Source organism: Hibiscus syriacus, unplaced genomic scaffold (genome assembly GCF_006381635.1).
Source record: "Hibiscus syriacus cultivar Baekdansim isolate YM2019G1 unplaced genomic scaffold, ASM638163v2 tig00014064_pilon, whole genome shotgun sequence".
Taxonomy (NCBI): domain Eukaryota; kingdom Viridiplantae; phylum Streptophyta; class Magnoliopsida; order Malvales; family Malvaceae; genus Hibiscus; species Hibiscus syriacus.
Window position 1 is genome coordinate 71586 of NW_024062313.1, and position 23436 is coordinate 95021.

Genomic DNA, 23436 nt, shown 5'->3' on the forward strand with positions numbered 1-23436 from the left:
AAAAAGGAAAAAAAAGATGCAGACTTATTAATCAATTTCATTAGCTTTTATCTATTAAAATTTTTAATTTAATTAATATATTTAATTCAATCAATTTTAAAATAATAAAATAAGATTCATCAATTCAACTAAATTTTTTTCACTCAATTAAAATACTAACCTTTACTAGTAAGAAATCACTAATATAACCAATAAAAACATAAAGAAAAAATTAGACGTTAGATCTCGCCCAAACTTCCCAAGGAATCAAAACTATTAAGAATAGTGGGGCATTCCGAGAATTGAACAAGGGAACTCTCGCACCCTAAGCGAGAATCATACCACTAGACCAAATGCCCATATTGCGTCCCAAGTCAAAAATAGTAAATTCATAGAAAACTCATCTAGTTAGTTCTTGCACTGCACTTTTAAACTTCACAAATATGGGTTTGAAGGGTGAAACTCCCATGTATACCGAAAAAACAGTAAAAGTAAAGAATCTGCATGGCTTTCTTTGAACGTTGAACAGGTTCGGGTTCGAAATCCGATATCCGAAACACTCCTCTCTTATCCTCAGACTGCAGCACCTTCTCATATCATACCATATGTTCTTGCAGGCAATCTTTTGAAGAAGTTTTGGGGCAGTGAAGGAGTGGTGATTCGAAATCGAGGATGCCTCATCGCGAAAAAAAAAGCCAAATCCAAGTGCAAGTAAGCGACAAGGAACAAGAGAGAATGCTATAGAAGCGATTAAACAAAAGGCCATGAACAATGAAGTAGCTCTGGGGTCTCACCAACTTAGCATAGAATTAAGCCCCTAAGCTTGAGTTGCCAAGTCTCCGATCACTGTAATCATCCTCCCTGCAATACTTGTCAATCCATCATACCTCTTTTTAAGGACTTCATCACAGGCTTTCATAGTCGCACTCGCAAACAACAGGCAGTCGTCGGACCCAATCAACCATAATGTAAATGAAAAAAAAATCTTCCAATGTTACAAAAATGGATCTTTTAAGAGGCTGTTCGTTATTGATCAAGGAATGGAATGAGGAAAACGAATCCTCCTCCATGATGAAGTCCATTATGGTCGAGCCAATGAAAAGTGGTAATACCGGAAGCAGATTGGCATTCTTGGCAGCTGCAAAGGGTATAGACTCATAATTACAATGCCTTTTCCGATTAGTTTTCGAAAGCATAATCCAAATATTAAGGTTGGACTTAACGATGCTTAATTAGGGAACATAATTATATGCTGAGCAAAATTAACTTTTGAACTAGGATTGGATGGGGCCACGCCAACGCAGGCCCCCACTGTCACAAATTATGACGTAGGCTCTCCCACTTTGGGGAGACATTAGGCGAGCGACCCTCCCAAGTGCAATGGAGGTCGCTAACCTAGGCCATGGGCCTTGAATATCACCCACTGACCCCATCCAGGTAAGTATGTTGCAAGGCTGCTAGTTGCCTCTTGTTTATTAAGTCCAGCTCCTGGACTATTGCTTTATAACCAAAAACAGTCCTGGATTTGAATTTTTCCAGCTGACAGGTGAGGCTGAATGATATGGCTAGCAAATCATCCATCTCTTTAGTGTGTTCTTCCCCGCTTGCAATGTCTCCGTCAATACAGTCCCTTCATCACATAATTTAACCCAATCTGTCACAACCATAGCTCCTGATTGCCCTGATATTCACGTCTCCTGCACTTCTTGTTAACAATTCCATCAGGACCACTCCAAATGCGTACACATGCCTTCAATGATAGCACTGGTTTAGACGCATGAGCCAGCTCCGGAGGGCTCCCAGATTCAATATCTGCTCTGCAGTGCCAGTTGGTGTCATCAGCCGGTGAAGGGAATAATCAGTCAGGCAAACACCGTAATCGCTGGCGACTGGCACAGTGAGGAACTTCTACGCCAACTTTCAGTCAAAATGAAAACCCAAAATGAATTCATGAACACCTGCAATAGAAGTACATAACCAAGTTTGCATGCATGACAATTGTAATGAAAACCTGCACGTTTGAATATTTCTCCACATTTAGGCTGTAACCTTAAAACTCTTGATATTGTTTCAATTAGCCAGTTAGGTGATCAAAAGAATCATCATTTAATACAAATTCAAAGACACTGCAAACAACTTCCCCCTTGAGCAGAGTTTGCTGATGGCATGCCATTTATTTAGGGGAAAATTAGTAACCTGTTTCCTGAAGAAAATGAAGATTGAGGTCTGAGGGAAGCTTCTCAAATTTTCAGGAATAGGACCTGACAGATCATTATAGGACACATTAAATTCATTAAGGTATTTTCCCTTCAAAGTTGTTACCAGATAAATCAAGGTATTCCAAGTTACTAACTCTGCTTAGTTCACTAGGCAGCTGGCCTGATAAGTCGTTGTCTGCAGATTCAGCAGTTTAAGTGCGCCATGTTACCAACCTCTGAGGGGAAACCACCAGTCAAAGAATTTGTAGGAGATTATTCTAATAAAAGTAACACTAACATATAATACAAATTGGGAATTATTCTAATAATGTAAATTAAACTTGAAAATTTTAAAGATAACGTGGTTATGTGACACAAATTCATGAAGAAAAAAAACAACACAATTAGGACACGATATAAAATATTATAAATAAAACACAAATATAAGAATGTATCAAATATGTAAACATAATACCATTACTAATTAACCTTAAACAAATAAAAGATTTGGTGCTAAAAGAAATTCACCAAATTTTATTGTATTTGTCAACGAAATTAATCCTACAAATTCGAATTAAAGACAATGCTACTTATTTTCTAATTCATATATTCAAATTGAAAATCTAGCATCGGATAACTTTTAATTTTAGTATACATAGATTTGTTAACAAGACCATTTATTTATAGATAAAACGAGTTTTAATTGGTTAAAAGCTTTTCTTCATAAATTGTATAAAACAAATGCTCCCATAAAACGGGTCTAAAAATAGAAACTTCAAGCCATGAAAATGTCTAAGAATCTAAGAGTGGCTCATTCAAGCTGTGGATTTCTCAGCTTCTTCTGCCGCCTCTTGCTCTCTCAACTTGATCAAAGATGGGGGTGGCTTCACAACAATGCTTTTCTTCCATTGCCTATCCAGCTTTCTTGACAATCGCTTGTTGATGCCCTCCTCCACCTCTCGTTCTCGCTTAACGGTAAGCATGCGAGCAATCTATAAAAACACAACACGTTCTTCGTTATCACAATATCGTACTCAAAGTTTAAGTAAATCGAAAAACTACTATTATCTTCAGAAAATAGATCAATAACGCATAACTAAAGGTCAGGCTTTAATTTTGTGCCTGGTGCATGCACAAAATAAGTAGTGTAAAAGCCAACCAAACTAGCTGCTTTTTTATGGGTCCTTTCTCAGCTTGAAAAGTTCGCAGTAGAAACTTTTCTACTTTCTTTGGATGGTGAAACAAAACTACAATCATCTAAAAAATGTCAAGCAATACCCATAACATGTTACAGGAATAGAGATATTAGCCATACATTAAACAAATTTTAAAGTTTGATTTCCGAAGCCTCGTAAATATTTAAAATTAGACAGAACAAGTATATGGTCAAAAGTTAACCATGAAATAGGGAGACCCTTAAGGAGTATCAAGTATAAGAAGGCTTCCAGATGTGGCTTTACAATGCCTCAAGACAAGCATCATTGTTTACCTGCCTTTTCTTCTCTTTCTTTTGCAACAAAACCGTTGAACTGGGATATAAAACTATCAGAAACAACAACATGAAAAATGAAGGAAGCATGCTCAACTACAGTCAGCAGAAGCTTATCTTGACTAATATTGGGCGTACAGCACGTTTATGCTTCAGTAGTGCGCTTTAAACCAAAGACATCCTTCTCTCTACCACACACCTAAATGACTACTACTAGTATATCGGCATTTATTAGTTTGTGTGGCATGAAGCTGAGGCAAAATTTTCAGGATATTGTCATATTTCTCTATCATAATTTGAGTTTAAAGGTTGCCGTTATATGCTTTTGTTTTACCATCATATCAGCTGCTCAAGCAATGGAAAGGTAATACCATCATTGTTAAATATATTCAGTGAGCACATGGACGGAAACAAAATACCAGCTCAAGGGAGACAAAGAAAGCCATTTGGCAATAAGAACACTGGTTTAAAAAATAACACATAAAAAATAAAGCCACCCAAAATTTGAGAGGAAAAAACACAGAAGCAGTTGACTTCTCAACCTACTTAATAAAACTTGAAAAGCTTTATAAGCAACCAGATGTAATAGCAAGACAAGGTGATGAATCAATACACATACACTTACATACATACCTAGAAAAGATGACCGTGGTTATGTTATTCATAACATATAAACTTCACCAAATCCATCTTTCTGTTAAGCTTTTTGGGTCACAAATAGAAGGAAAACGAATTGCACGGACCAGTGGTGGATGCAAGGGTTGCTCAGGGTGGATGGGTGCCCACCCCGAAATCCGAATTTATTTATGCTAGTCGTTCATTTTACTGATCATCCTAAATTTTATTTGTGCCCCATACGAAAAATATATATTATTAATATATATGTGCCACCCTACAAATATTTCTGTATCAACACCCCTTCATAAAATTTCAACTTTCAGTGAGTAGCGATTAAACTACATTGTCAACTGAGCAAAATATAGCTATCATAGTCACTTGCATCGTCCAATCAAAGTTTAGATTTCCGGGAATTTAAATCACAATTTTCAACGACATTTTTGTGAGATTCATAAAAAATGACATTTCTGTTCTCATTAAACTTCTCCAGCCCTATCTATATGGAGAATTGTGAGATTTGTGAATTGAAATATCCCTTCATTTGATTCTTCATATCTTAAAATATAACTAAAGTAATACCCAGACTCTGAAATCTCATTTGAACTTCAATTAAACTGTTAAGAGAAAATCATTTAAAACAATGAAGTGAGTGCGTGTGTGTCGGGGCGGGGGTGGATACCCTTTTGCGCATACGCCGGAAATCGCTGGACTTGAACTCATTACGAACCGATTTCTGAAGACGAAGCATCAAAAGCTCTCCTTTCAGCTCAACCACTTCATCGTTGATTTCCTCAGTCGTTTTGGCTCTTATTTCCTTCATTTCTTCTCCTCGCTTCGCCATCATTACCACCGAATACGACGCTGGTAGTCTTCGAAACGAGGTCGCCTGAGAAGGCAACCGTTGGGAACATAAGTGCTGTATCCTGACGCCGGTGAAGGAGGTTTTCGGGATTGAAGATTTGGGTTTTGGAGGGAAAGTAAAGGTTGTTGGGGAAGCAATTGAGACGCTCAACATTTTTGCTTCTTTGAATTCAGCTTTATCTTCGTGGCTTTTCTTTCTCCTGCAAGTGTACACTTCTTTCTCGATTCTTAGCACTCGGAATATAGATTATAAGATAAGGTTCTTTTTATCATTTTCCCAATGACAAAAAAAACGTAAGCTACACAAGCCATTAGTATTTGAGTAATTTTTTTTATTGAAACTAAATGGATTATTAAAAAAATTTGTTTTATGATAAAATGATTACTTTATCAAAATAAAAATAATGATATAGAATATTAATAAAACAATAAATTTAAAGAAAAATAAGTGTTTAAATTATAATATTTATTAAATTTAAGTGTAAAGTATTTTTCACTCAAAATGTGTATTTAGTGTTTTTAAAGTTAATTTTTTAAGTGTCTATTGTAACGGTCGTTAATAAAATTTAATATGACACATGTCGTATTTATATTTTTAAAAATTTATTTTTATTATTTATAAATATTATTATTTTTATAAAAAATAAACCTCTTTAAAATTATTAAAAAAACAAAAACTCTAAAATCTTTATTTTCAAACTCATTTTCAGTAGTCGTCGATCGACCACCGCCTTCATCTCCAACAATGATCCATCTGTCGTCGCCCACCCACTAATCAACCATCATCCTTATTGTCACCCTAAACCTCTAAATTCCTACTTTCAAAACTCATAATACGCAATAATATCAAAACTTTATGGTTTGCGAAGTGTATGCGTTATCAACGTATCATGAAAGTTATGAATAAATACATTTTTATAATCATCTCAAATTATTAAAAAAACCAGTTTCCATTATATTTAACAGTTGAAGTATATGTATTTTCGATCGTGTTTTTAGGGAGAGAGGAAAGAAGAAGAGAAACTTGTTTAGAACAATGCTTTCATTTTCATTTTTCAGTAGCATTTATATAGAATAGAATCTGTATAAAAATAATATAAAAACAATAATCTGTATAAAAATATTATGAACATTAAAGAACCCAATCCCAATGAATGACTATCCTAGAAGGTATTTTCCGAGACAATAAAAATAGTTAGAACTCTAGTTAATACGCAGAACAAAATGAATAACAAACCTTTACCGTGTTTGCTAAGTTTACTTGTGTATTTTGATGGTTGGGTAAAATGCTTGAATTCTTCCTTTCTTGTTTAGTGAACACATTTCCTGTTTAACATGCACAACCCCCTCCTTGCTGCTCTGTATTCTGAGATGAATTGCCGCTCGACTTCAAGTTCACATCAACCATGTCTTCCTGTTTGTTGAAGAAAGCGTTCCATCCCCGGTAAAGCTGCAGCAATCTTGCGGAATAGAGGCTGCCATTTCACATTCATGATAATATTGGGAAGTTAACAAACATGTATATGTATATTTGTATGTGTATATATATGTGCGAGTGTATGTGTTTGTGTATGTATATGTATGTGTATGTGCATGTGCATGTGTCGTTGTACATGTATATGTACAACTATCAAATAGTTTTGTTTTGTTTTTCACCTTGATGTTGAATCCTGCTTTTGCACTGGTTTCGATGAACATTATTCCAAATTCACGAGCCTTTTTATCTCCTTCCTCTATAGAAACTTGCCTGTTTAATCGCCAAACGGTATAAATGGAAACAGCATTAAGAATTACTCAAAGCTGGAGTGTTAAACCATCTCAAAGTACCAAGCAAAGCAAACAAAATCATCAAAATACAGTGATATGTAAAACAGACAAAAGTTCAGCTTTCCAACTCAACACTGACCTTTTATCAACAAGATCAGTTTTGTTCCCGACAAGGACAATAATGACATCGCTTCCCCGTTCTGTGCGTACCTCCTCAACCCACTTAGAAGTGTTAAAAAATGATTGCCTATCTGCAAGGACAAATCCGAATGAGGAATGTACAGTAATTAAGGTTAACTTACTCCAATTTAATGCCAGTGGTTATAATGGGAGAGTTGTTTACCAGCGGTATCATGCATTAGATTATAAAATCTTTCCATTACAGTCTTTCATCTACTGAATTCAAAAATAAGAAGAAAAAAAAGGGGTATTTGGGTTAGCTTATACTCACTAGCTACATCATAGACAATTACTGCAACAGAAGAGTCTCTAATATAACTTGGAATAAGACTCCTGAATCTCTCCTGGCCAGCAGTATCCCTGTGAAATCATAACTCATAAGATAAAACTCAATTGAAGATGAGACAATTGAAAATTTGAAGAGCATATGAACTTTATAAGCCAATAAATTAGATTACTTGACATGCTGCAATATACTCTAGCCAAATAGATAGCTGCCTAAAAACTGGTCATCAGAAATTGAATATGGCAGACCAGATTGTTATAACAAATTTCAACCAAGCATAAAGTTGTCACATTTCGTAATTGCATGCATATAAGAGGAAATGCTGGGAGATTCAACAAGATTGTTTTTTTACCAGCTGACAACAAATTATATCTGCCTTACAGCAAAAGCAAGCGCTTTCTGGAACAAATTTGTAGTCTAAAATCAATATAAGCAATCAAAACAATGTCCTTCAGCTCACAAGAATCGTGCTTATGTTCATTCAGCTTTTATGGAAACCGTTGGAGAGATGTATATGGCGTTGAACAGAGTTATCCAAGAATACATTGTTAGAGAGAGAGAGGGGAAAGGAAGAAACCATATTACCAAAGCTGCAATCGAACCGTTCTATCTTCAAGATACATTGTTTTTGACAAAAAGTCAATTCCTATAGTAGCCTGCAATTGATTTATATCAAAATATCATGAGCAAATTCTTCTTAAAAAAAGCTTAAGAATAATAATCAAGGAAAATAAACAAATAAACAGTCAAATCACATATTTATGATCTAGAGTAACGATATTCAAAATTCAAAGAATTTGTATCAATTATGATGTGCTAAAAAAGAGGAGAAATCTGTTTCAAGATATTAGGCCAAATTGATAATAATTCCCTATACGATTGAAACAAACATTTCTAAACTAAAATAATTTCGTTGAAGACCAACAACGCAATCAAATAACAATATTAAAACCGTGATTAATGCTGGGGATCAATATCTACCTAGAATACGTCAACTAAATCACTTTTAAACAATGTACGAAACAGAGGAACTTAAGAAACGGTCAAATCTGGTTTGAATCCGTAAGAATCAACGAACTGTTCAAAAATAAAGAATGGAGAAATTTACCTGGTAAGTGGTGTCGAATTTATCGTACATGAAACGGGTGATGATGCTGGTTTTTCCTGCGGATTGATCGCCTAAGAACACCAATTTGTATTTGGCAAGAGGGGACACTGTAGCCATTTTTGCAATTTTTTCTCTCGATTTTTTATTGTAAACGACAGAGATTCAGATCTGAATATGGAAGAAAAATTGTGTTGCAATTTTCGTTATTATTTTTATAACTATGATTGATGGAAATGGATTTTTTTTTTAAAAAAAATTAAAGGAGAAGAAAAGGAAGGAAAGCTTTGAGAATCGAGTTTAATCCACTTTATATATATATATATATATATATATATATATGAAGAGCAGGAGAAACCGCCAACCATGACGAGCAGGATGGCTAAGTCAAATACTTTGAACCGGTTTCGTCTTTCCAATTTTACCCCTACCACCACAATGTTATTTTTCTAAAATGGTTTAAATACATCACAATTATAATTATAATTGGGCTTAAATTTCTTTTTAGTAGTTCTAACTCGTTTTAATTATGGATTAAATTTAAAATTTTATAATAATTTAAGTTTCTCTAATTATAGTTTGTTAGGATTTGTGTGTTCTTAGTATAATAATTATTTCCTTTAGTTCTGAATTAATTCATTTAATAAATTTATGTATTTTATTTATTTATTTCTCGTGTACACTATGCCCTTAAACTATGAAATTGCATGTAAAATAAATAGCGAAAGAAAATATCTACTCATTATCAAGGGATTTAATTAACTATGAGTTGCATTAAAATAGGATGGCAGAATGACCCGAACCCGACGGAGAATTCTGAAATCCGGTCAAGTTCAGATCGGGTCGAGTTTGAATGATATCGAGTCGGGTATCGGAGATTTTTTCGGGTTCGGGTTCGGGGCAAGGTATCCCCTCCCCGCCCCGATTATATATATATAATATTTTTATATTTTTTATATTAATTATATATATAATATTTTATATTTTTTATATTAATCATATATAATATTTTCGGATTTGGGTTCGGGTATAATATTTTGGGTTGGGTTCGGGGACGGGGCAAAAAAAATCCCTGATGGGGCGCCCCGATAAAAAACTCGACGGGGATCGGATCGGGGATGTGGATTCATTTCGGGGACGGGAACGGAGAGAGCAGAACCCGCCCCGAACCTGTCCCGTTGCCATTACTACATTAAAAGGATTGATTTGTAATATAAATACCACTTATGATTTGAAGGTAATTTAAATTAGTCTATAGTACATAAAATCGTCCAAAACAAATAATTCACGTTAAGACTATTATATTGTGTACAGTTCGAAGAGGAGATTATTCGTCTTGCTATTGGAGAAGGTTGACACCTAAGTAAAGACATAGGTGTGTTTGATTGGGATAAACAACACACTGAACTGAATTTAAGATGAATTAATATTAAATATTTTTATAGATTAAATTCGCTTGAGATGTTAAAAATATATTTACTTTAATCCTAAGTATATTTAAATGTACAATGGAGTCTCAAAGCCATGATATTCACTTCATAGTTCATACAATTTTGGACGCCCCTCCACACAACAAAAGCCTTGTTCTTTCTCTTCCCAGTTTCAGTCAGAATCATTACCTAGTTCAAATGTCCATGAAAACAAGTATACCTATAATATGCCTTCTCCCTTGCCTATACTATTAGCCACTAAGTATAACTAAATCCTAAAAGATATCGTGCTGGGAAAACAAATTGAAACTTGAATAATTGAGGCAACTCTGAGAAACCGGTGATTAGGCTTCTTTCTTTTTGACTTGGTATGGATATTTCTGGTATATCGAAATGCTGCTGATGACAAGCGGAAGTTCCACAAGACAATAAACCGATGGTGGTTCTCCTTCCAAAAGAAACTGCAGCATGGATGTTACTAGAAGGGCCGAAACCATGACAAAACCCTGCATGCATTTGAGAAAATTCTGTTGACGTCTGTCTTTAAGAAAATGATGTGGTAAATTCAGACAACAAATATTTATGGCTTAAGGGAAGGGTGATCTTTAGCTTTAATGCTCCCTCAAAGATATCTGTGTTTTTTAGAATTTAGATACATAGAAGGGAATAGGTTTCCGCTCTGTATCAGTGCCATCACTTGCAGCCACAAATTACCCTCCACCCCTCTTTGATGTCTATACAAGAACTGGTAAAATTACTAACTAAGAAGTAAGGTCAATTACTTTAAACTTGACATTCTGTTTTCTTGATGATTTACAATCATATGGAATTCAGAGCCCACGTGTTAAGGGAAGGATGTAAGATTTTATGTTAGAGGCGCGGAAACATATCATTAATAGAAAATACAAAGAAAATACTTAAATTAGATGAGAATTTAAAATTTTCAGGCCTGCCCATGTTGACCTGTATCTTTTTTAGTTTTAAAAATTATTCTAGGCCTCAATACTCCTAAGCCACTCTATTACTTTTATGTAGTTGGGCTTACCTTTCTCACACCACCAGCAAGGCTGGTGACAAGACCAACAAGAATCCCACAAAGAGCATTGGCCACAACTGGAATCTGAAAAAAGAAAGAAGCCAATTGTGTTTAAACTTTCGAATGCATGTGCCATAGCAGTTAACACATAAAACTATTGTCAAAATAAAGTTACAGCATTCAATAGAGAAACAGTCTTAGCTTACTAAATTCCCTACCTAGCCTTACTCTATCCTTTTCCAGTTTAATTATATGCCAAAAACATCCCTAGCATTCTTCAGAGAAATTTTCAAATAAAATAGTATTACCAAAGTTAGTGGGGTCCAACCATAAAAGAACCCATGCCGTCTGGTAGCTTCTCCATCGGGAGACTTATAGGTGCTACCCAGTAAGCACAAGCTTCCAACAATAGACATTTCTATGGTCATCAAGTATGATGAGTGCTTCTTGACCTGAAATAAAGAAAACCTTAAGGAACGGAAAGAAAATAGGGAAGCCTTCAGTTAAAGCAGGAAAATAGGTGATTTCTCAATCACACCCGAGAAGCCCATTGGCATAATGCAGAAGCCAGACCAGAGAGAGCAGAAGCAACTAAGACTGGGACAATTCCATAAAATAAAATTTGCTCGGGTTCACCACTGCTGGAGCCTTTGCTAGAGCCTTCACCGATGCTTAGAAGAACAGCTGCGATGATCAAGAATAATAGAGCCCCAATTTGTTGAATTGACAACCTCTGGCTTCATAGTTAACCAAAAATTGAGCCAAATAAGCTCGCATATATGATATCCCAAAACATCATTACTATTTTGTACATGTCCATATTCATGATGGTTTTGATTAAACAATGCATTTTGGGAAAGAAAGTAAAAACAATTATAAGATCTATTGAATTCATGAAACATGATATAGTTAATAATTAAGTCATTTGGAAATCTAAAAAGGGCAAAGCAGACAAACATATTGGTGAATTCAGAGCAAAATATTAAAACATAAACCTAGTTTCTAGCATTAATAGGAACCACTTGATCCGTACAAAATTCTCTAATCTAGCCATTTCCTTTCCCTGGAGAACAATCAAAGGAGAAAATGATAGACAAAGGACACATTGAGAAAGATACCTCAGTATGATACATGTAAATAAGGCAGTGAAAATGATTTTTGTCTGGTTCAGCATTGAGAAAGCAAGTGAATCATACGATGGCACAAAGAAAGGGTAAATTATGTTTTTAGTCACTCATCTATTCTCATATTTTTATTTTAGTTACTCAATTACAAAATTAACAATGATACTCATGTGATGTTTTCTCTCTCTCATCGTCAACAGTTTAATGATACTTTTTAATTAATTTTATTTAACCAATTAAGTATTGAAGCAATCATACGAGAAATAGAATGAACAATAATAAAAGTGAAATCATTGAATCTCATGTGATATACAACAATATATATCTGATATCATACTTCACATACTTTCCTTGTAACAACGTCAATATTTTTCTCCTCGATATTAAGACTGGATAACCATATTCACAATTTTATAATGGTTTTCTTTGTTTCTTTTTCGTGATTTTTCGCATTAACATTTTATCACATAAATTTATCTGTTCATTTTCTTTTACATTTTAATTTACGATCGATTGTTTTATTTTCCGTAATTTCGTAGCTGGTTGAAAAAGAGATAGGGCTTGGTGTCGTATTAGGGGTCCATCGAGTGGTCATTAAAATGCACCATCAACGGTCCATGGACCATCTTTTCGTATTACATCCAAATCGACAATCCTATCAAAATAAATTGTATTTTTTCTTTATCCCACGACTAATAAATTTTAAAGCGACAAATGTAAAGCCAACGAAACTAAAAGTGAATAGTGGGTTGACTTAAGTGATAATTTCGTATAATTAACTCAAAAGTTTGTGAGAAAAATCAAAAATTAAATCTTGTCTTGAGTTTGAAAAAATTTAAACTCGAAATGTTATCAGATTTAGCTCGATTGAAGTTTAAACTCAAGCTCACTCTGCTCAACTCTACTCCAACATCTCTCCGTCAACTAGTATATGAGTCATACCTAACATATAATATCAAAATTAACCATAAACATTTATCAAAACAATTATTTTGATATATATTATTTTTTTAACATTTTGACCTTTATGTTTCATTTTAAGGCACAGAAACCTTTAATATTTTACTTAAAAATCACTTTAATTTTTATTTTTTTCTAAAGTAATTGACTGTCTATATTTCATTTTAAAATAAAAACTTATGTTTTAAAGCGTTAATTAATTGTTAATTAAAAATTTCTATTTGCGGAAGCCTTTTAATAAAAGTCAAAAAACTTCAAAAAAATTAAAATAATTATTTTAATAAACATTAACGCTAATTTTAGCATTATGCTGAAAAAAATAACGTTTGAAATGTGAACAGATGTATCTGAAACTCAACTACCCCCAACGCGTGTATGATCACAGCTCAGATTCGCTTTGTATTACAATAATATATTAATATCTTGTTTCTGTCGTTACGTATTATTGCCTGAATAATGATGCAAAAGTCGAAAACTATGGTGGAAATTTCCATGTGAGCGACTCTGTATTTCCCCCCCTTGTTGAGTAACTCTTTATTGCCATATAGAAATTACCTTTCATGCACTATAAATAAATGGTAAGGCTTTAGACAATTTCCCTCATCACAATCGTTTGCAGTTCCAGTACACAAACCTAAAAAAAGTAGAGAGAGTGATAATGGCAACCCTCAAAGTTCCAGCTCATGTTCCTGCTCCTTCTGAGGACGCAGAGCAGCTTCGTAAAGCTTTTGAAGGTTTTTAATTAGATCTATCCTTCCTAAACAGAATCATTAATGAATCTCTGTTACCCTTCTTTTTCTTTTTCTTTTTTCCAAGGAAAGATGTTCTTTTTTCTTGCTATTTGATTTAATCATGGTGCACTGTTTTGGATCATGGGTTTTATGTATTTTGATTTTTTTTATTGATCTGATCTGTTCTGGCTTCATGTTTTCCTTTTTCATCTGTATTTTGCATTAGGATCTTTGGAAGAGCTAATGTGATTTGATAAGACTAAAGTTCTTTTTTTTTTTTTTGAGAGAGAGAGAATTATGAGATTTGTGTCTGTCTAAGTGAACTAAATGAGAAATTGATGGTGATAAGGTTCAACTGGAAATGGTTACTTTGACTGTATTTCTGATCTGATGATACTTTGACTGAACATTATGATCATTGTGATTTTGGAGTTACATGGAACCAAGCAATTGTGGAATAATTTTTGCTTAATTTGAAGTAAGACAGGCTAAAAGGGTTATTGGACCTTTGATTATCTTCATAGTTGCATCAGATTTTGCCTTTACAAAGTATTACATTCTTTGTAATGTAATCTTCCATTTGCATGCCTATCTTTTCTCAACCAGCATCTGTAGGTATGAATTCCGGAAAATTGGTTTACAACAATTAATGTTTGCTCCTGTTTGATGATCTATTGCAGGCTGGGGTACCAATGAGCAATTGATTATAGATATATTGGCTCACAGAAACGCTGCACAGCGCAATTCGATCCGAAAAACTTACCATGAAGCTTATGGGAAAGATCTCCTCAAGTCTTTGGACGAGGAACTTACAAGTGACTTTGAGGTCAGATTTTAACATCCCTTTTTCTTGATCAACTTGATGTTTGGCTAGAAAGCAGAAGATTTAGAAGCCATTATGTGTTTCTTAACTTCGGATTTTTCTCGACAGCGAGCTGTGGTGCTGTTTACATTGGACCCTGCAGAGCGTGATGCATATCTGGCTAATGAATCTACCAAGAGATTCACATCAAGCAATTGGGTTATCATGGAAATAGCCTGCACCAGATCTTCACATGAACTGTTCAATGTGAGGAAGGCATACCATGCCCGCTATAAGAAATCCCTTGAAGAAGATGTTGCACACCATACCAAGGGAGACTACCGCAAGGTTTGGTCTTAAATTTCTTGGTCGTGTATGCAATTCCAATGTATTTTTGCTCTTTTTTTTCATTTGCATGTTAATCGATTACTTGATTTTGTTGCAGCTTTTGGTCCCACTGGTTAGTGCATTTCGATACGAGGGAGAGGAGGTGAACTTGACATTGGCAAAGTCGGAGGCGAAGATACTTCGTGATAAGATCTCAGACAAGCAATACAGTGATGAGGAGGTCATCAGGATTGTAACAACAAGGAGTAAGGCACAGCTAAATGCGACCCTGAATCACTACAATAATGCCTTTGGGAATGCTATCAACAAGGTTCTTCTAAACCTGCATGAAAGTTGGAGCAAGTTGCATAGTACAAACATATGCCATGTTGTAATTCAAACTGATAACGAAGCTCTGGTTTGCAGGACTTGAAGGCCGACGCGGATGATGAATTCCTCAAACTGCTGAGGGCTGCAATTAAGTGCCTGACCGTCCCTGAGAAATATTTCGAGAAGGTTCTACGACAAGCCATCAACAAGATGGGAACAGATGAATGGGCACTTACTAGAGTTGTGACGACTAGGGCCGAGGTAGACATGGTACGTATTAAGGAGGAATATCAGCGAAGGAACAGTGTGACTCTCGAAAAGGCGATTGCTGGAGATACTTCCGGAGACTACGAGAAAATGCTTCTTGCCTTGATTGGAGCTGGAGAAGTCTGAGCTGAGCTGCTTTTCTATATTCAGTAGTTGGTATGGATAATGTATTTAGTATGCACTTTCAGGTGTGAGACTTATGTTTGGTTCTGTCCATTGTCTGAACATGGCTTGAGTTTGGTGCTTTTATCAGGACATGTGAGTTGCACAAGAATATTTAATGATTAAATAAATTATGTCTTTAATAGTAAATATATAAGGATACTTATATTAATCAAGCATTATAATTTACATTTTTTTATATGTTGATACGTAATTTAATGATAAACAAATTCTAATGGTCATGTTATAGTCGTAGTAAATTAATTCTAAATTTATTGGATAACATGAAAATGAGTTTATATATTTGATATTTGTCAAATTATGTAATGTGAAAAGATCACAACTCTTAAAATATTCTTCCAAATGTTTATAATCTTATAATAATTTAATAAACAAATAGTTACAAGAACTCCTGTAAAATTGAAAACTAGTAAGTGTTCTTCTAAATTTGCCAACGTGTTCTTCTAGATAATTCGGGGTTTTGAATTCGATGAGTTTGACCTAATATGATCTTTTTAGATTGAGTTTTTTTTAATATTTCAGGTATGAGTGAGATTTAATTTAGATTTAAAGTGAAAAATATCCGACATAATATGATATAAAAAGACAACATAATTATACCTCATATATTTGAGGATAATTGTCATAGTATTATTTTTTATATTATTTTTTCAATTATCTTTTTATTTTATTAAATAAAATTAAGAATTATATATATATATATATTTATGTTGGATCAAATCAAATTGAATGTGGATTTCATATCCTATAGTGGGTCGAGTTCTGGATTTGATGAAATCATCCTAAAATAAAATTGAGTCAAGTTTTGAGTAGAAAGTGTATTTTTAACAGGTTAAGTCGTATTGATCAGAAACTCGACTCAACTCAAGCCATGTGTATCCCTAGATGCAAAGGTAGTGGGGCCCTTGGCACGGGATACTATTATATTTATAGTTTTTATAATAATAATTAGTGATGACAATAGGTAGGGTTTTAACCGAGTCTGACAAGAATAGAAAAAATATATCTTTTATCTAAACTCGATCCGACCAGAAAAATATATACCCTCCATCCGAATTTGATCTAACTCGATTTTTTGGACTGTAAGTCCAACTTGATTTGATTCGGCATAAATTAAGGACCTAATTAAAAGCACTACATAGAGGGGTATTATAAAAATTATCCATAAGTTTATATGAAAAATTACTATACTACCCTCGGATCGGGTTGGGTCAGAAGTTTTTCACCCTCCACCGGACCCAACCCGACCCGAAAAATATATGTCCACTCGAACTTAATCTAATCCGATTTTTTTGGACTACAAACCCAACCTAATCGGATTCGACACAAATTAAGGACCTAATTAAAAAACTATAGAGAGATGGGGTATTATAAGAATTATCCATAAATTTATATAAAAATACTTACTACACTCGGGTTGGGTTGGGTCGGAGGTTTTTCACCCTCCACTGGAACCCGACCCGACCCGAAAAATATATATTATCCACTCGAATTTAATCTATTTCGATTTTTAGACTACAAACTCAACCTAATCAGATCCGACACAAATTAAGGACCTAATTAAAGAAATACTATAGAGACATGAGGTATTATAAGGATTATCCATAAAATTATATAAAAATATATTTTACTATCCTCGGGTCGGGTTGGGTCAAAGTCTTTTCACCCTCCACCCAAACTTAACCCGATTCAATTTAAGTATCTGATTTGATTGAAAATTAATTTAGGTACTTAAAAAAAAAGTAGCATAGCTGATTTTTCATTTAAGCCTTTATATAATAAGTTTCTGGAAAAATTTTAGCACTAAGGACACTACTTTCCTAGAATGTTGACAATGGCATGACTTCATTAGAGGCACGCAAAAGAAAAAGGAATTTCCCAAGTTATAGTTTCCAAAATTCCCCCCCCCCCCCAAGTCTGAGTTCACACTGCAAATAATCTTTTGGGAATTAAAGTTTGTACCTAATTGACTTCGTTTCTTAATTACAGGCACGCAAAAGAAATAAAAAGAAAAGGAATTTCCATTATTAATAGACGTACGATTCAAAAACTTCACCCTTCAGTTGCACTACCGTTTCTCTCAATTATGTAAAAAACACACACTTTGGGACCACAAAAACATCAAAATCTAAGTTGTTTAATGGCTTCTTCTACTTGTTGAACCCCAATAACAAAATGCCACAGCTTGGTTATGAGTCACTCTCAATCACTTCAGCATCCCGCTTATTCCATCATGCCTTCCTAGGTCTCATGGCTTTTCTTTTTCTAATTGGTTGATATCATTAGGGGTTGAGCCACGATTACGTCAGGGTTGACACTAAAATCTATTTTTTAAAATATTACTTATTTCTTTATTATATTCATCTTAATTTTTTATGTCCATTTCATATGTAAAAAATTTTATGTTGTTAATATATACGTACTCACACTAAAAAAATATCTTTAGATCACCACTTAATATCATTGATAAACAAAAGACGTCAACTACGGGCTTTGACGAAATCAATTCAAGTTATATATCTTACAAGTTACAAACCATTCAGTTGAAATTTTACATATTTATAATTAGAGTGATATTATCACTAAAAGTATAAAATTTTAAATATAATGTATTATTTTGTTTGATTTATTTGATAAAAAATATAAGATTATAATATTTTCTTGAAGGAATATAATACTACTTAAATGCACATATTAGACTGTCTCTGTGATATATTTGTAAGATTTTATTCCATCATCCTTCCTAGGTCTCATGGCTTTTCTTTTTCTAATTGGTTGATATCATTAGTGGTTGAGCCACGATTACGTCAGGGTTGACACTAAAATCTATTTTTTAAAATATTTTTTATTTCTTTATTATATTCATCTTAATTTTTTATGTCCATTTTGGCTTTGGCTGTCCCTTGTTCTCATATGTAATGGGGTAAGGGGAGGTAAGATAGTAGGCTGCCCCAACACTAGATTGAGAGCAGCTTCCGTAGGAGACCTCCAAATTATGAAATGCCCTCCATGGGACTCGATCCCACGACCTCAAGGTTAAGAACCTTGTGCTCTACCAACTGAGCTGGATGGTCATTTATTTTATGTCCATTTCATATATAAAAATTTTATGTTGTTAATATATACGTACTCACACTAAAAAAATATCTCTAGATCATCGCTAAATATCATTGATGAACAAAAGATGTCAACTACGGGCTTTGACGAAATCAATTCAAGTTATATATCTTACAAGTTACAAACCATTCAGTTGAAATTTTACATATTTATAATTAAAGTGTTTAGTTCATAAAATGTAATATTATCACTAAAAGTATAAAATTTTAAATATAATGTATTATTTTATTTGATTTATTTGATAAAAAATATAAGATAATATTTTCTTGAAGGAATATAATACTACTTAAATGCACATATTAGACTGTCTCTGTGATATATTTGTAAGATTTTATATTTAAACAGTTGTGTCTCATGATGTCTGTACGTTATAAATATGTTAATAAAATTACGAATATATACTCCATCATAATTACCTAAATTACTAAAGAAAACAATATTTTTAAGGGTAAGTGTCATGCAAGTTGAGAGACAGATTCAATGAGAATTGATTGAGTTATTCGATGAACTTTTAAATTGGATCAAAATTTGCATATAAGTTCTTTAGAATATCCAACGTAAAAATTAGGTTCGACAAGGAACAGTCACCTCCACCAAAATCTACTCATCGTAGCATTAGTTTTGGTGCATACCTTTGAAAACAAAAAGAGCCCCATCGCATAGGTCGATATTATAGCTACTAATAGCGCGAGTCGATCAAAAAATATATAATATTCAATTCAATTTGAAAATTATTTGATCTTTATTTTATTTAATTTGATATTTAATAAATTTGATAAAATTTTATTTGACTTGTAATCATTAAAAAAATTATTGTTAAACTCAATTTGTTATTTTTAAACATATGCAAAATCTAATAATATTATATAGAATTTAATATAAGTATAAATTAATACTAATAATTAGAACTCTTTTCTAATTTTTTTTATCTGAATTAATTAATTAAAACTCAATTTCCACCAATAATAGGTATACCCTTGAGATAACAATGGACCTTTCCGAGCCCGTATCTTCTTCCATATCCGTTAACGAAATGTGTCCGTCTTAGAATGACTAAGCCAGCCTGGTAGTCCCAAATGGAGTATATAATTAGATTATCCCAAGAGGTCGTTCACTGTCTTCCGAGTACCTTTCTAAGGCCATAGACCCACAGCACATGAAAGCAGTTTTCTTACACTCCGCCACGCCACGCGGCAATCCTAATCAGACGTGTCACAACGAATCCTCCTCCTCACACGTGCCTGTAATGGTCCATTTTACAGTTTACAAAAGTTGCATGGCGTAGCTTCTCTTAAACCGAATCACCAATAACAAAATTTAACGTGCAGGCATCACCATTCACGTCACTCCACGTGCATCATCTCCTCTATAAATGCACTTCCCAGTCCACAACAATGGAGCACCAGAGCTTCAAACCAACGCAAAGAAACGCAGTTCTTCTTGTTTTTGTTCTTATTTTTGTGAACATCGGCAAAAATGTTCATTGAGAGCTTTAAGGTAGAGAGTCCTAATGTTAAGTACACAGACAATGAAATCCACTCGGTGTACAACTACGAGACTACTGAGCTTGTTCATGAGAACAAAAATGGAACTTATCAATGGGTTGTCACACCCAAGACTGTCAAATATGAATTCAAAACTGATATCCATGTCCCTAAACTAGGGTCCGAATCTAATCTGCCCTTCTTCTTTTCTGGGTTTGTCTTGAAATTTTCATTGATTTTGTTTCATGTTATATAGGGTAATGCTTGTGGGATGGGGAGGAAACAATGGCTCGACCCTGACTGGTGGTGTTAGCTAACAGATGGTGAGTTTGTTCATTAAATGTTCTTTATTGTGGTTTGTTTTGAACTAACCGATGGTGAGTTTTTAATCTCAGTGGCATCTCCTGGGCCACCAAGGACAAGGTGCAACAAGCTAATTACTTTGGTTCTCTTACTCAAGCATCAACGATCCGGGTCGGGTCTTACAATGGGGAGGAGATTTATGCTCCATTTAAGAGCCTTGTCCCCATGGTGAACCCAGAGGATGTTGTGTTTGGTGGATGGGACATAAGTGACATGAACCTAGCTGATGCAATGGCTAGAGCCAAGGTGTTTGATATTGATCTGCAGAAACAGCTGCGACCCTACATGGAATCCATGGTCCCACTCCCTGGAATCTACGAACCAGATTTCATTGCTGCCAACCAAGGTGACGTGCCAATAACGTCATCATGGGACCAAGAAAGAACAAGTTCAGCAAATCATCAAAGATATTAGGTATTTTGTTTAAGTTGAAAGAGTGTGTTTTGAAATGTAGCCGACCTTTTTTTTGTTTTGTGTTGATTAGGAGTTCGAGGAGAAAAACAAGGTGGACAAGGTGGTTGTTCTCTGGACTGCAAACACTGAGAGGTACAGCAATGTGGTTGTGGGGCTAACGACACCGTGGAGAACCTGTTGTGTTCTTTGGAGAAGAATGAGTCTGAGATTTCTCCTTCCACTCTGTATGCTATCGCTTGTGTTCTTGAGAATGTTCCCTTCATCAATGGAAGCCCACAAACACCTTCGTTCCAGGGTTAATTGATTTGGCTATTCAGAGGAACAGTCTGATTGGAGGAGACGATTTCAAAGTGGGCAGACCAAGATGAAATCTGTCCTGGTGGATTTCCTCGTTGGGGCTGGAATCAAGGTTCAAATCTTTCAACTTAATGAAACTTATGGCTCGATAAAGATAATAATGTGATACTGATGCGTATTTGCTTACAAATTAACAGCCAACGTCAATAGTGAGCTACAATCATCTAGGAAACAACGATGGCATGAACCTATCAGCTCCCCAAACCTTCCGCTCCAAGGAGATATCCAAGAGCAACGTTGTGGATGACATGGTCTCGAGCAATGGAATCCTCTATCAGCCTGGTGAACATCCTGATCATGTTGTGGTCATCAAGGTAATGCATAAATTCACCAATCTAGGCCTGTTTTTGTGCTTGCAGCTGATGGGTTTTCTCTGGCTTTTGTGTTGTAGTATGTACCGTATGTGGGAGATAGCAAGAGAGCCATGGACGAGTACACATCGGAGATATTCATGGGAGGTACGAACACAATTGTGTTGCACAACATGCGAGGACTCTCTGTTGGCTGCTCCAATCATCCTGGATTTGGTTCTCCTTGCTGAGCTTAGCACCAGGATCCAGCTCAAAGCTGAAGGAGATAGCAAGTTCCACTCATTCCACCCTGTGGCTGCTATCCTCAGTTACCTCAGCAAGGCCCCTCTAGTGAGTCCTTTGTCTTTTCCAACCAAAATGAATTATAAAGTACATGGCAAATTTTTCATGGTAAAAAGTGAATTGTTTAACAGGTTCCACCAGGCACACCAGTGGTGAATGCACTGTCAAAGCAACGTGCAATGCTGGAGAACATACTGAGGGCCTGCGTTGGCTTGTCCCCTGAAAACAACATGATTCGGAATACAAGTGAAGAGAAAGTGGAACGAGCTTTGGTCCTTGCAACTTAAGGACCACTTTCCCTTTTTATTTCATAAAAGATGTGCTTCACATTGTAATGGCTGTATGATAATTTATGGTCGATATATTATGTTCTTTGTTTGTTTCTCTTTCTGGTTGATGTCGCTCAGCTTTGAGCAATCCATCTCTCTTGTGAAAAAAAGAAATGAAAGTCTATTAATATGTTTTATAAAATCATCTCTTATATAATCTCTCTCATTGTCCAAATCAAAGTTTGATGTATTCTACCATTCTGATTATAAGGACTGGCTCAGTTTATTAGCTAATGTCCTGCTAATCCAATAATCAAGTACATAGTTTGATACAGTAGAGTGCCATTTCTGATGAGTTCCATTGATACCTGCAGTGAGAGGTGGATATTAAAGTAATAGAAATAGTTTCTGATACATTACTGTGCCTCTTTCTGATATACATTTCATGTGACTATCAATGATTCAATAAATCCACTTCTGTCTATTTCACATGAAGCCTTAGAGGGGACAAATTGAATAAACTTTTCAAGTCTTTAATCCAAATGTGAATAGAATCTTGAGAATCACGAGATTTGGAAGTTGGACTAGGAACTGTTAGACTCCTACATTGTTCATGTGATGAGTGAATTGTTTTGGTGAAAATCAGGTTTCAGCAGTCACAGGGCCGTCTTGTAAATTTTGGTGGTCCTATGCCATAACAGTAAAATAGACATTTTAAAACTAAAATATTAGATATATAAATTCACTAATATTTCAAAATTTATTATACTATAAGAAAACGTTAAATGATGGTAAAAAAATCTTCATGTAATAAGTGAAATACAAAGTAAGATATTCTCTAAATAATGTGGGCCTTGAACTTGAAAATTTTTGGGTCAAACATCCTAAATACACGTATATACGAAAGATTTAAAATTTTTTGGAAGCCCTTATAAAAATTGGGCCCTGTGCAGTTGGACAGCCCGCACAGGCCCAAAACCGGCCCTGAGCAGGCACACATGATGGCTTTGGTCCTTGCAACTTTAGGACCGCTTTCTCTGTCTTTTATATAAAAGATGTGGTTCACGTGGTCGCATATTGTAATGGCTGTTTGATAGTTTATGGTTTTCTCTCTCTTTCTGGTCGATGTTGATGTCGCTCTTGAGCAATCGCTCTGTCTGGTGAAA

At 34.7% G+C, this 23436-nt stretch overlaps 4 protein-coding genes, 1 non-coding gene and 1 pseudogene across 5 annotated transcripts; 2 read left to right on the top strand and 4 right to left on the bottom strand.

Annotated features, from left to right (window-relative positions):
• Positions 1-1262: 1262 nt before the first annotated feature.
• LOC120206885 lies at positions 1263-1424 on the bottom strand. Its single transcript, XR_005524149.1, has one exon. It is a non-coding gene; the product is annotated as a U1 spliceosomal RNA (small nuclear RNA).
• A 1492-nt stretch (positions 1425-2916) lies between these two features.
• Positions 2917-5378, bottom strand: LOC120206829 (50S ribosomal protein L29, chloroplastic-like). Its single transcript, XM_039206406.1, has 2 exons — positions 4964-5378; positions 2917-3169 (listed from the first exon to the last, which is right to left on the bottom strand). Exons 1-2 carry the CDS (start codon positions 5297-5299, stop codon positions 2993-2995), a joined length of 513 nt encoding a protein of 170 aa, XP_039062337.1. The 5' UTR covers positions 5300-5378; the 3' UTR covers positions 2917-2992.
• A 1073-nt stretch (positions 5379-6451) lies between these two features.
• Positions 6452-8731, bottom strand: LOC120206809 (ras-related protein RABH1e-like). Its single transcript, XM_039206389.1, has 7 exons — positions 8655-8731; positions 8487-8617; positions 7964-8034; positions 7364-7452; positions 7052-7163; positions 6802-6892; positions 6452-6620 (listed from the first exon to the last, which is right to left on the bottom strand). Exons 2-7 carry the CDS (start codon positions 8601-8603, stop codon positions 6546-6548), a joined length of 555 nt encoding a protein of 184 aa, XP_039062320.1. The 5' UTR covers positions 8604-8617; positions 8655-8731; the 3' UTR covers positions 6452-6545.
• A 1526-nt stretch (positions 8732-10257) lies between these two features.
• LOC120206787 (UDP-N-acetylglucosamine transporter ROCK1-like) lies at positions 10258-12156 on the bottom strand (the record flags this gene model as incomplete). The annotated part of the gene is made up of 5 exons (XM_039206377.1): positions 10258-10419; positions 10959-11033; positions 11258-11401; positions 11488-11686; positions 12068-12156. Coding segments are annotated over 5 exons (669 nt in total), but the record flags the coding sequence as incomplete, so codon positions are not given.
• Positions 12157-13626: 1470 nt separating this feature from the next.
• LOC120206834 (annexin D2-like) lies at positions 13627-15824 on the top strand. Its single transcript, XM_039206410.1, has 5 exons — positions 13627-13767; positions 14445-14590; positions 14696-14914; positions 15012-15224; positions 15320-15824. Exons 1-5 carry the CDS (start codon positions 13692-13694, stop codon positions 15614-15616), a joined length of 951 nt encoding a protein of 316 aa, XP_039062341.1. The 5' UTR covers positions 13627-13691; the 3' UTR covers positions 15617-15824.
• A 4365-nt stretch (positions 15825-20189) lies between these two features.
• LOC120206836 lies at positions 20190-22310 on the top strand (annotated as a pseudogene).
• The last annotated feature ends 1126 nt before the right edge of the window (positions 22311-23436 follow it).

What these genes read in the sequence shown, in the direction of transcription:
- LOC120206829 (XM_039206406.1), bottom strand. Translation starts at nt 5,299, where the DNA reads ATGTTGAGCGTCTCAATTGCTTCCCCAACAACCTTTACTTTCCCTCCA. An exon ending in TCCGGCGTATGCGCAAAAGG is followed by an intron (nt 3,170 to 4,963) that starts GTATCCACCCCC and finishes GTGTTTTTATAG; the next exon opens with ATTGCTCGCATGCTTACCGT.
- LOC120206809 (XM_039206389.1), bottom strand. Translation starts at nt 8,603, where the DNA reads ATGGCTACAGTGTCCCCTCTTGCCAAATACAAATTGGTGTTCTTAGGC. An exon ending in AATTCGACACCACTTACCAG is followed by an intron (nt 8,035 to 8,486) that starts GTAAATTTCTCC and finishes AATCAATTGCAG; the next exon opens with GCTACTATAGGAATTGACTT. An exon ending in AATTGTCTATGATGTAGCTA is followed by an intron (nt 7,164 to 7,363) that starts GTGAGTATAAGC and finishes TTGTCCTTGCAG; the next exon opens with ATAGGCAATCATTTTTTAAC.
- LOC120206834 (XM_039206410.1), top strand. Translation starts at nt 13,692, where the DNA reads ATGGCAACCCTCAAAGTTCCAGCTCATGTTCCTGCTCCTTCTGAGGAC. An exon ending in GCTTCGTAAAGCTTTTGAAG is followed by an intron (nt 13,768 to 14,444) that starts GTTTTTAATTAG and finishes GATCTATTGCAG; the next exon opens with GCTGGGGTACCAATGAGCAA. An exon ending in TTGGGAATGCTATCAACAAG is followed by an intron (nt 15,225 to 15,319) that starts GTTCTTCTAAAC and finishes TCTGGTTTGCAG; the next exon opens with GACTTGAAGGCCGACGCGGA.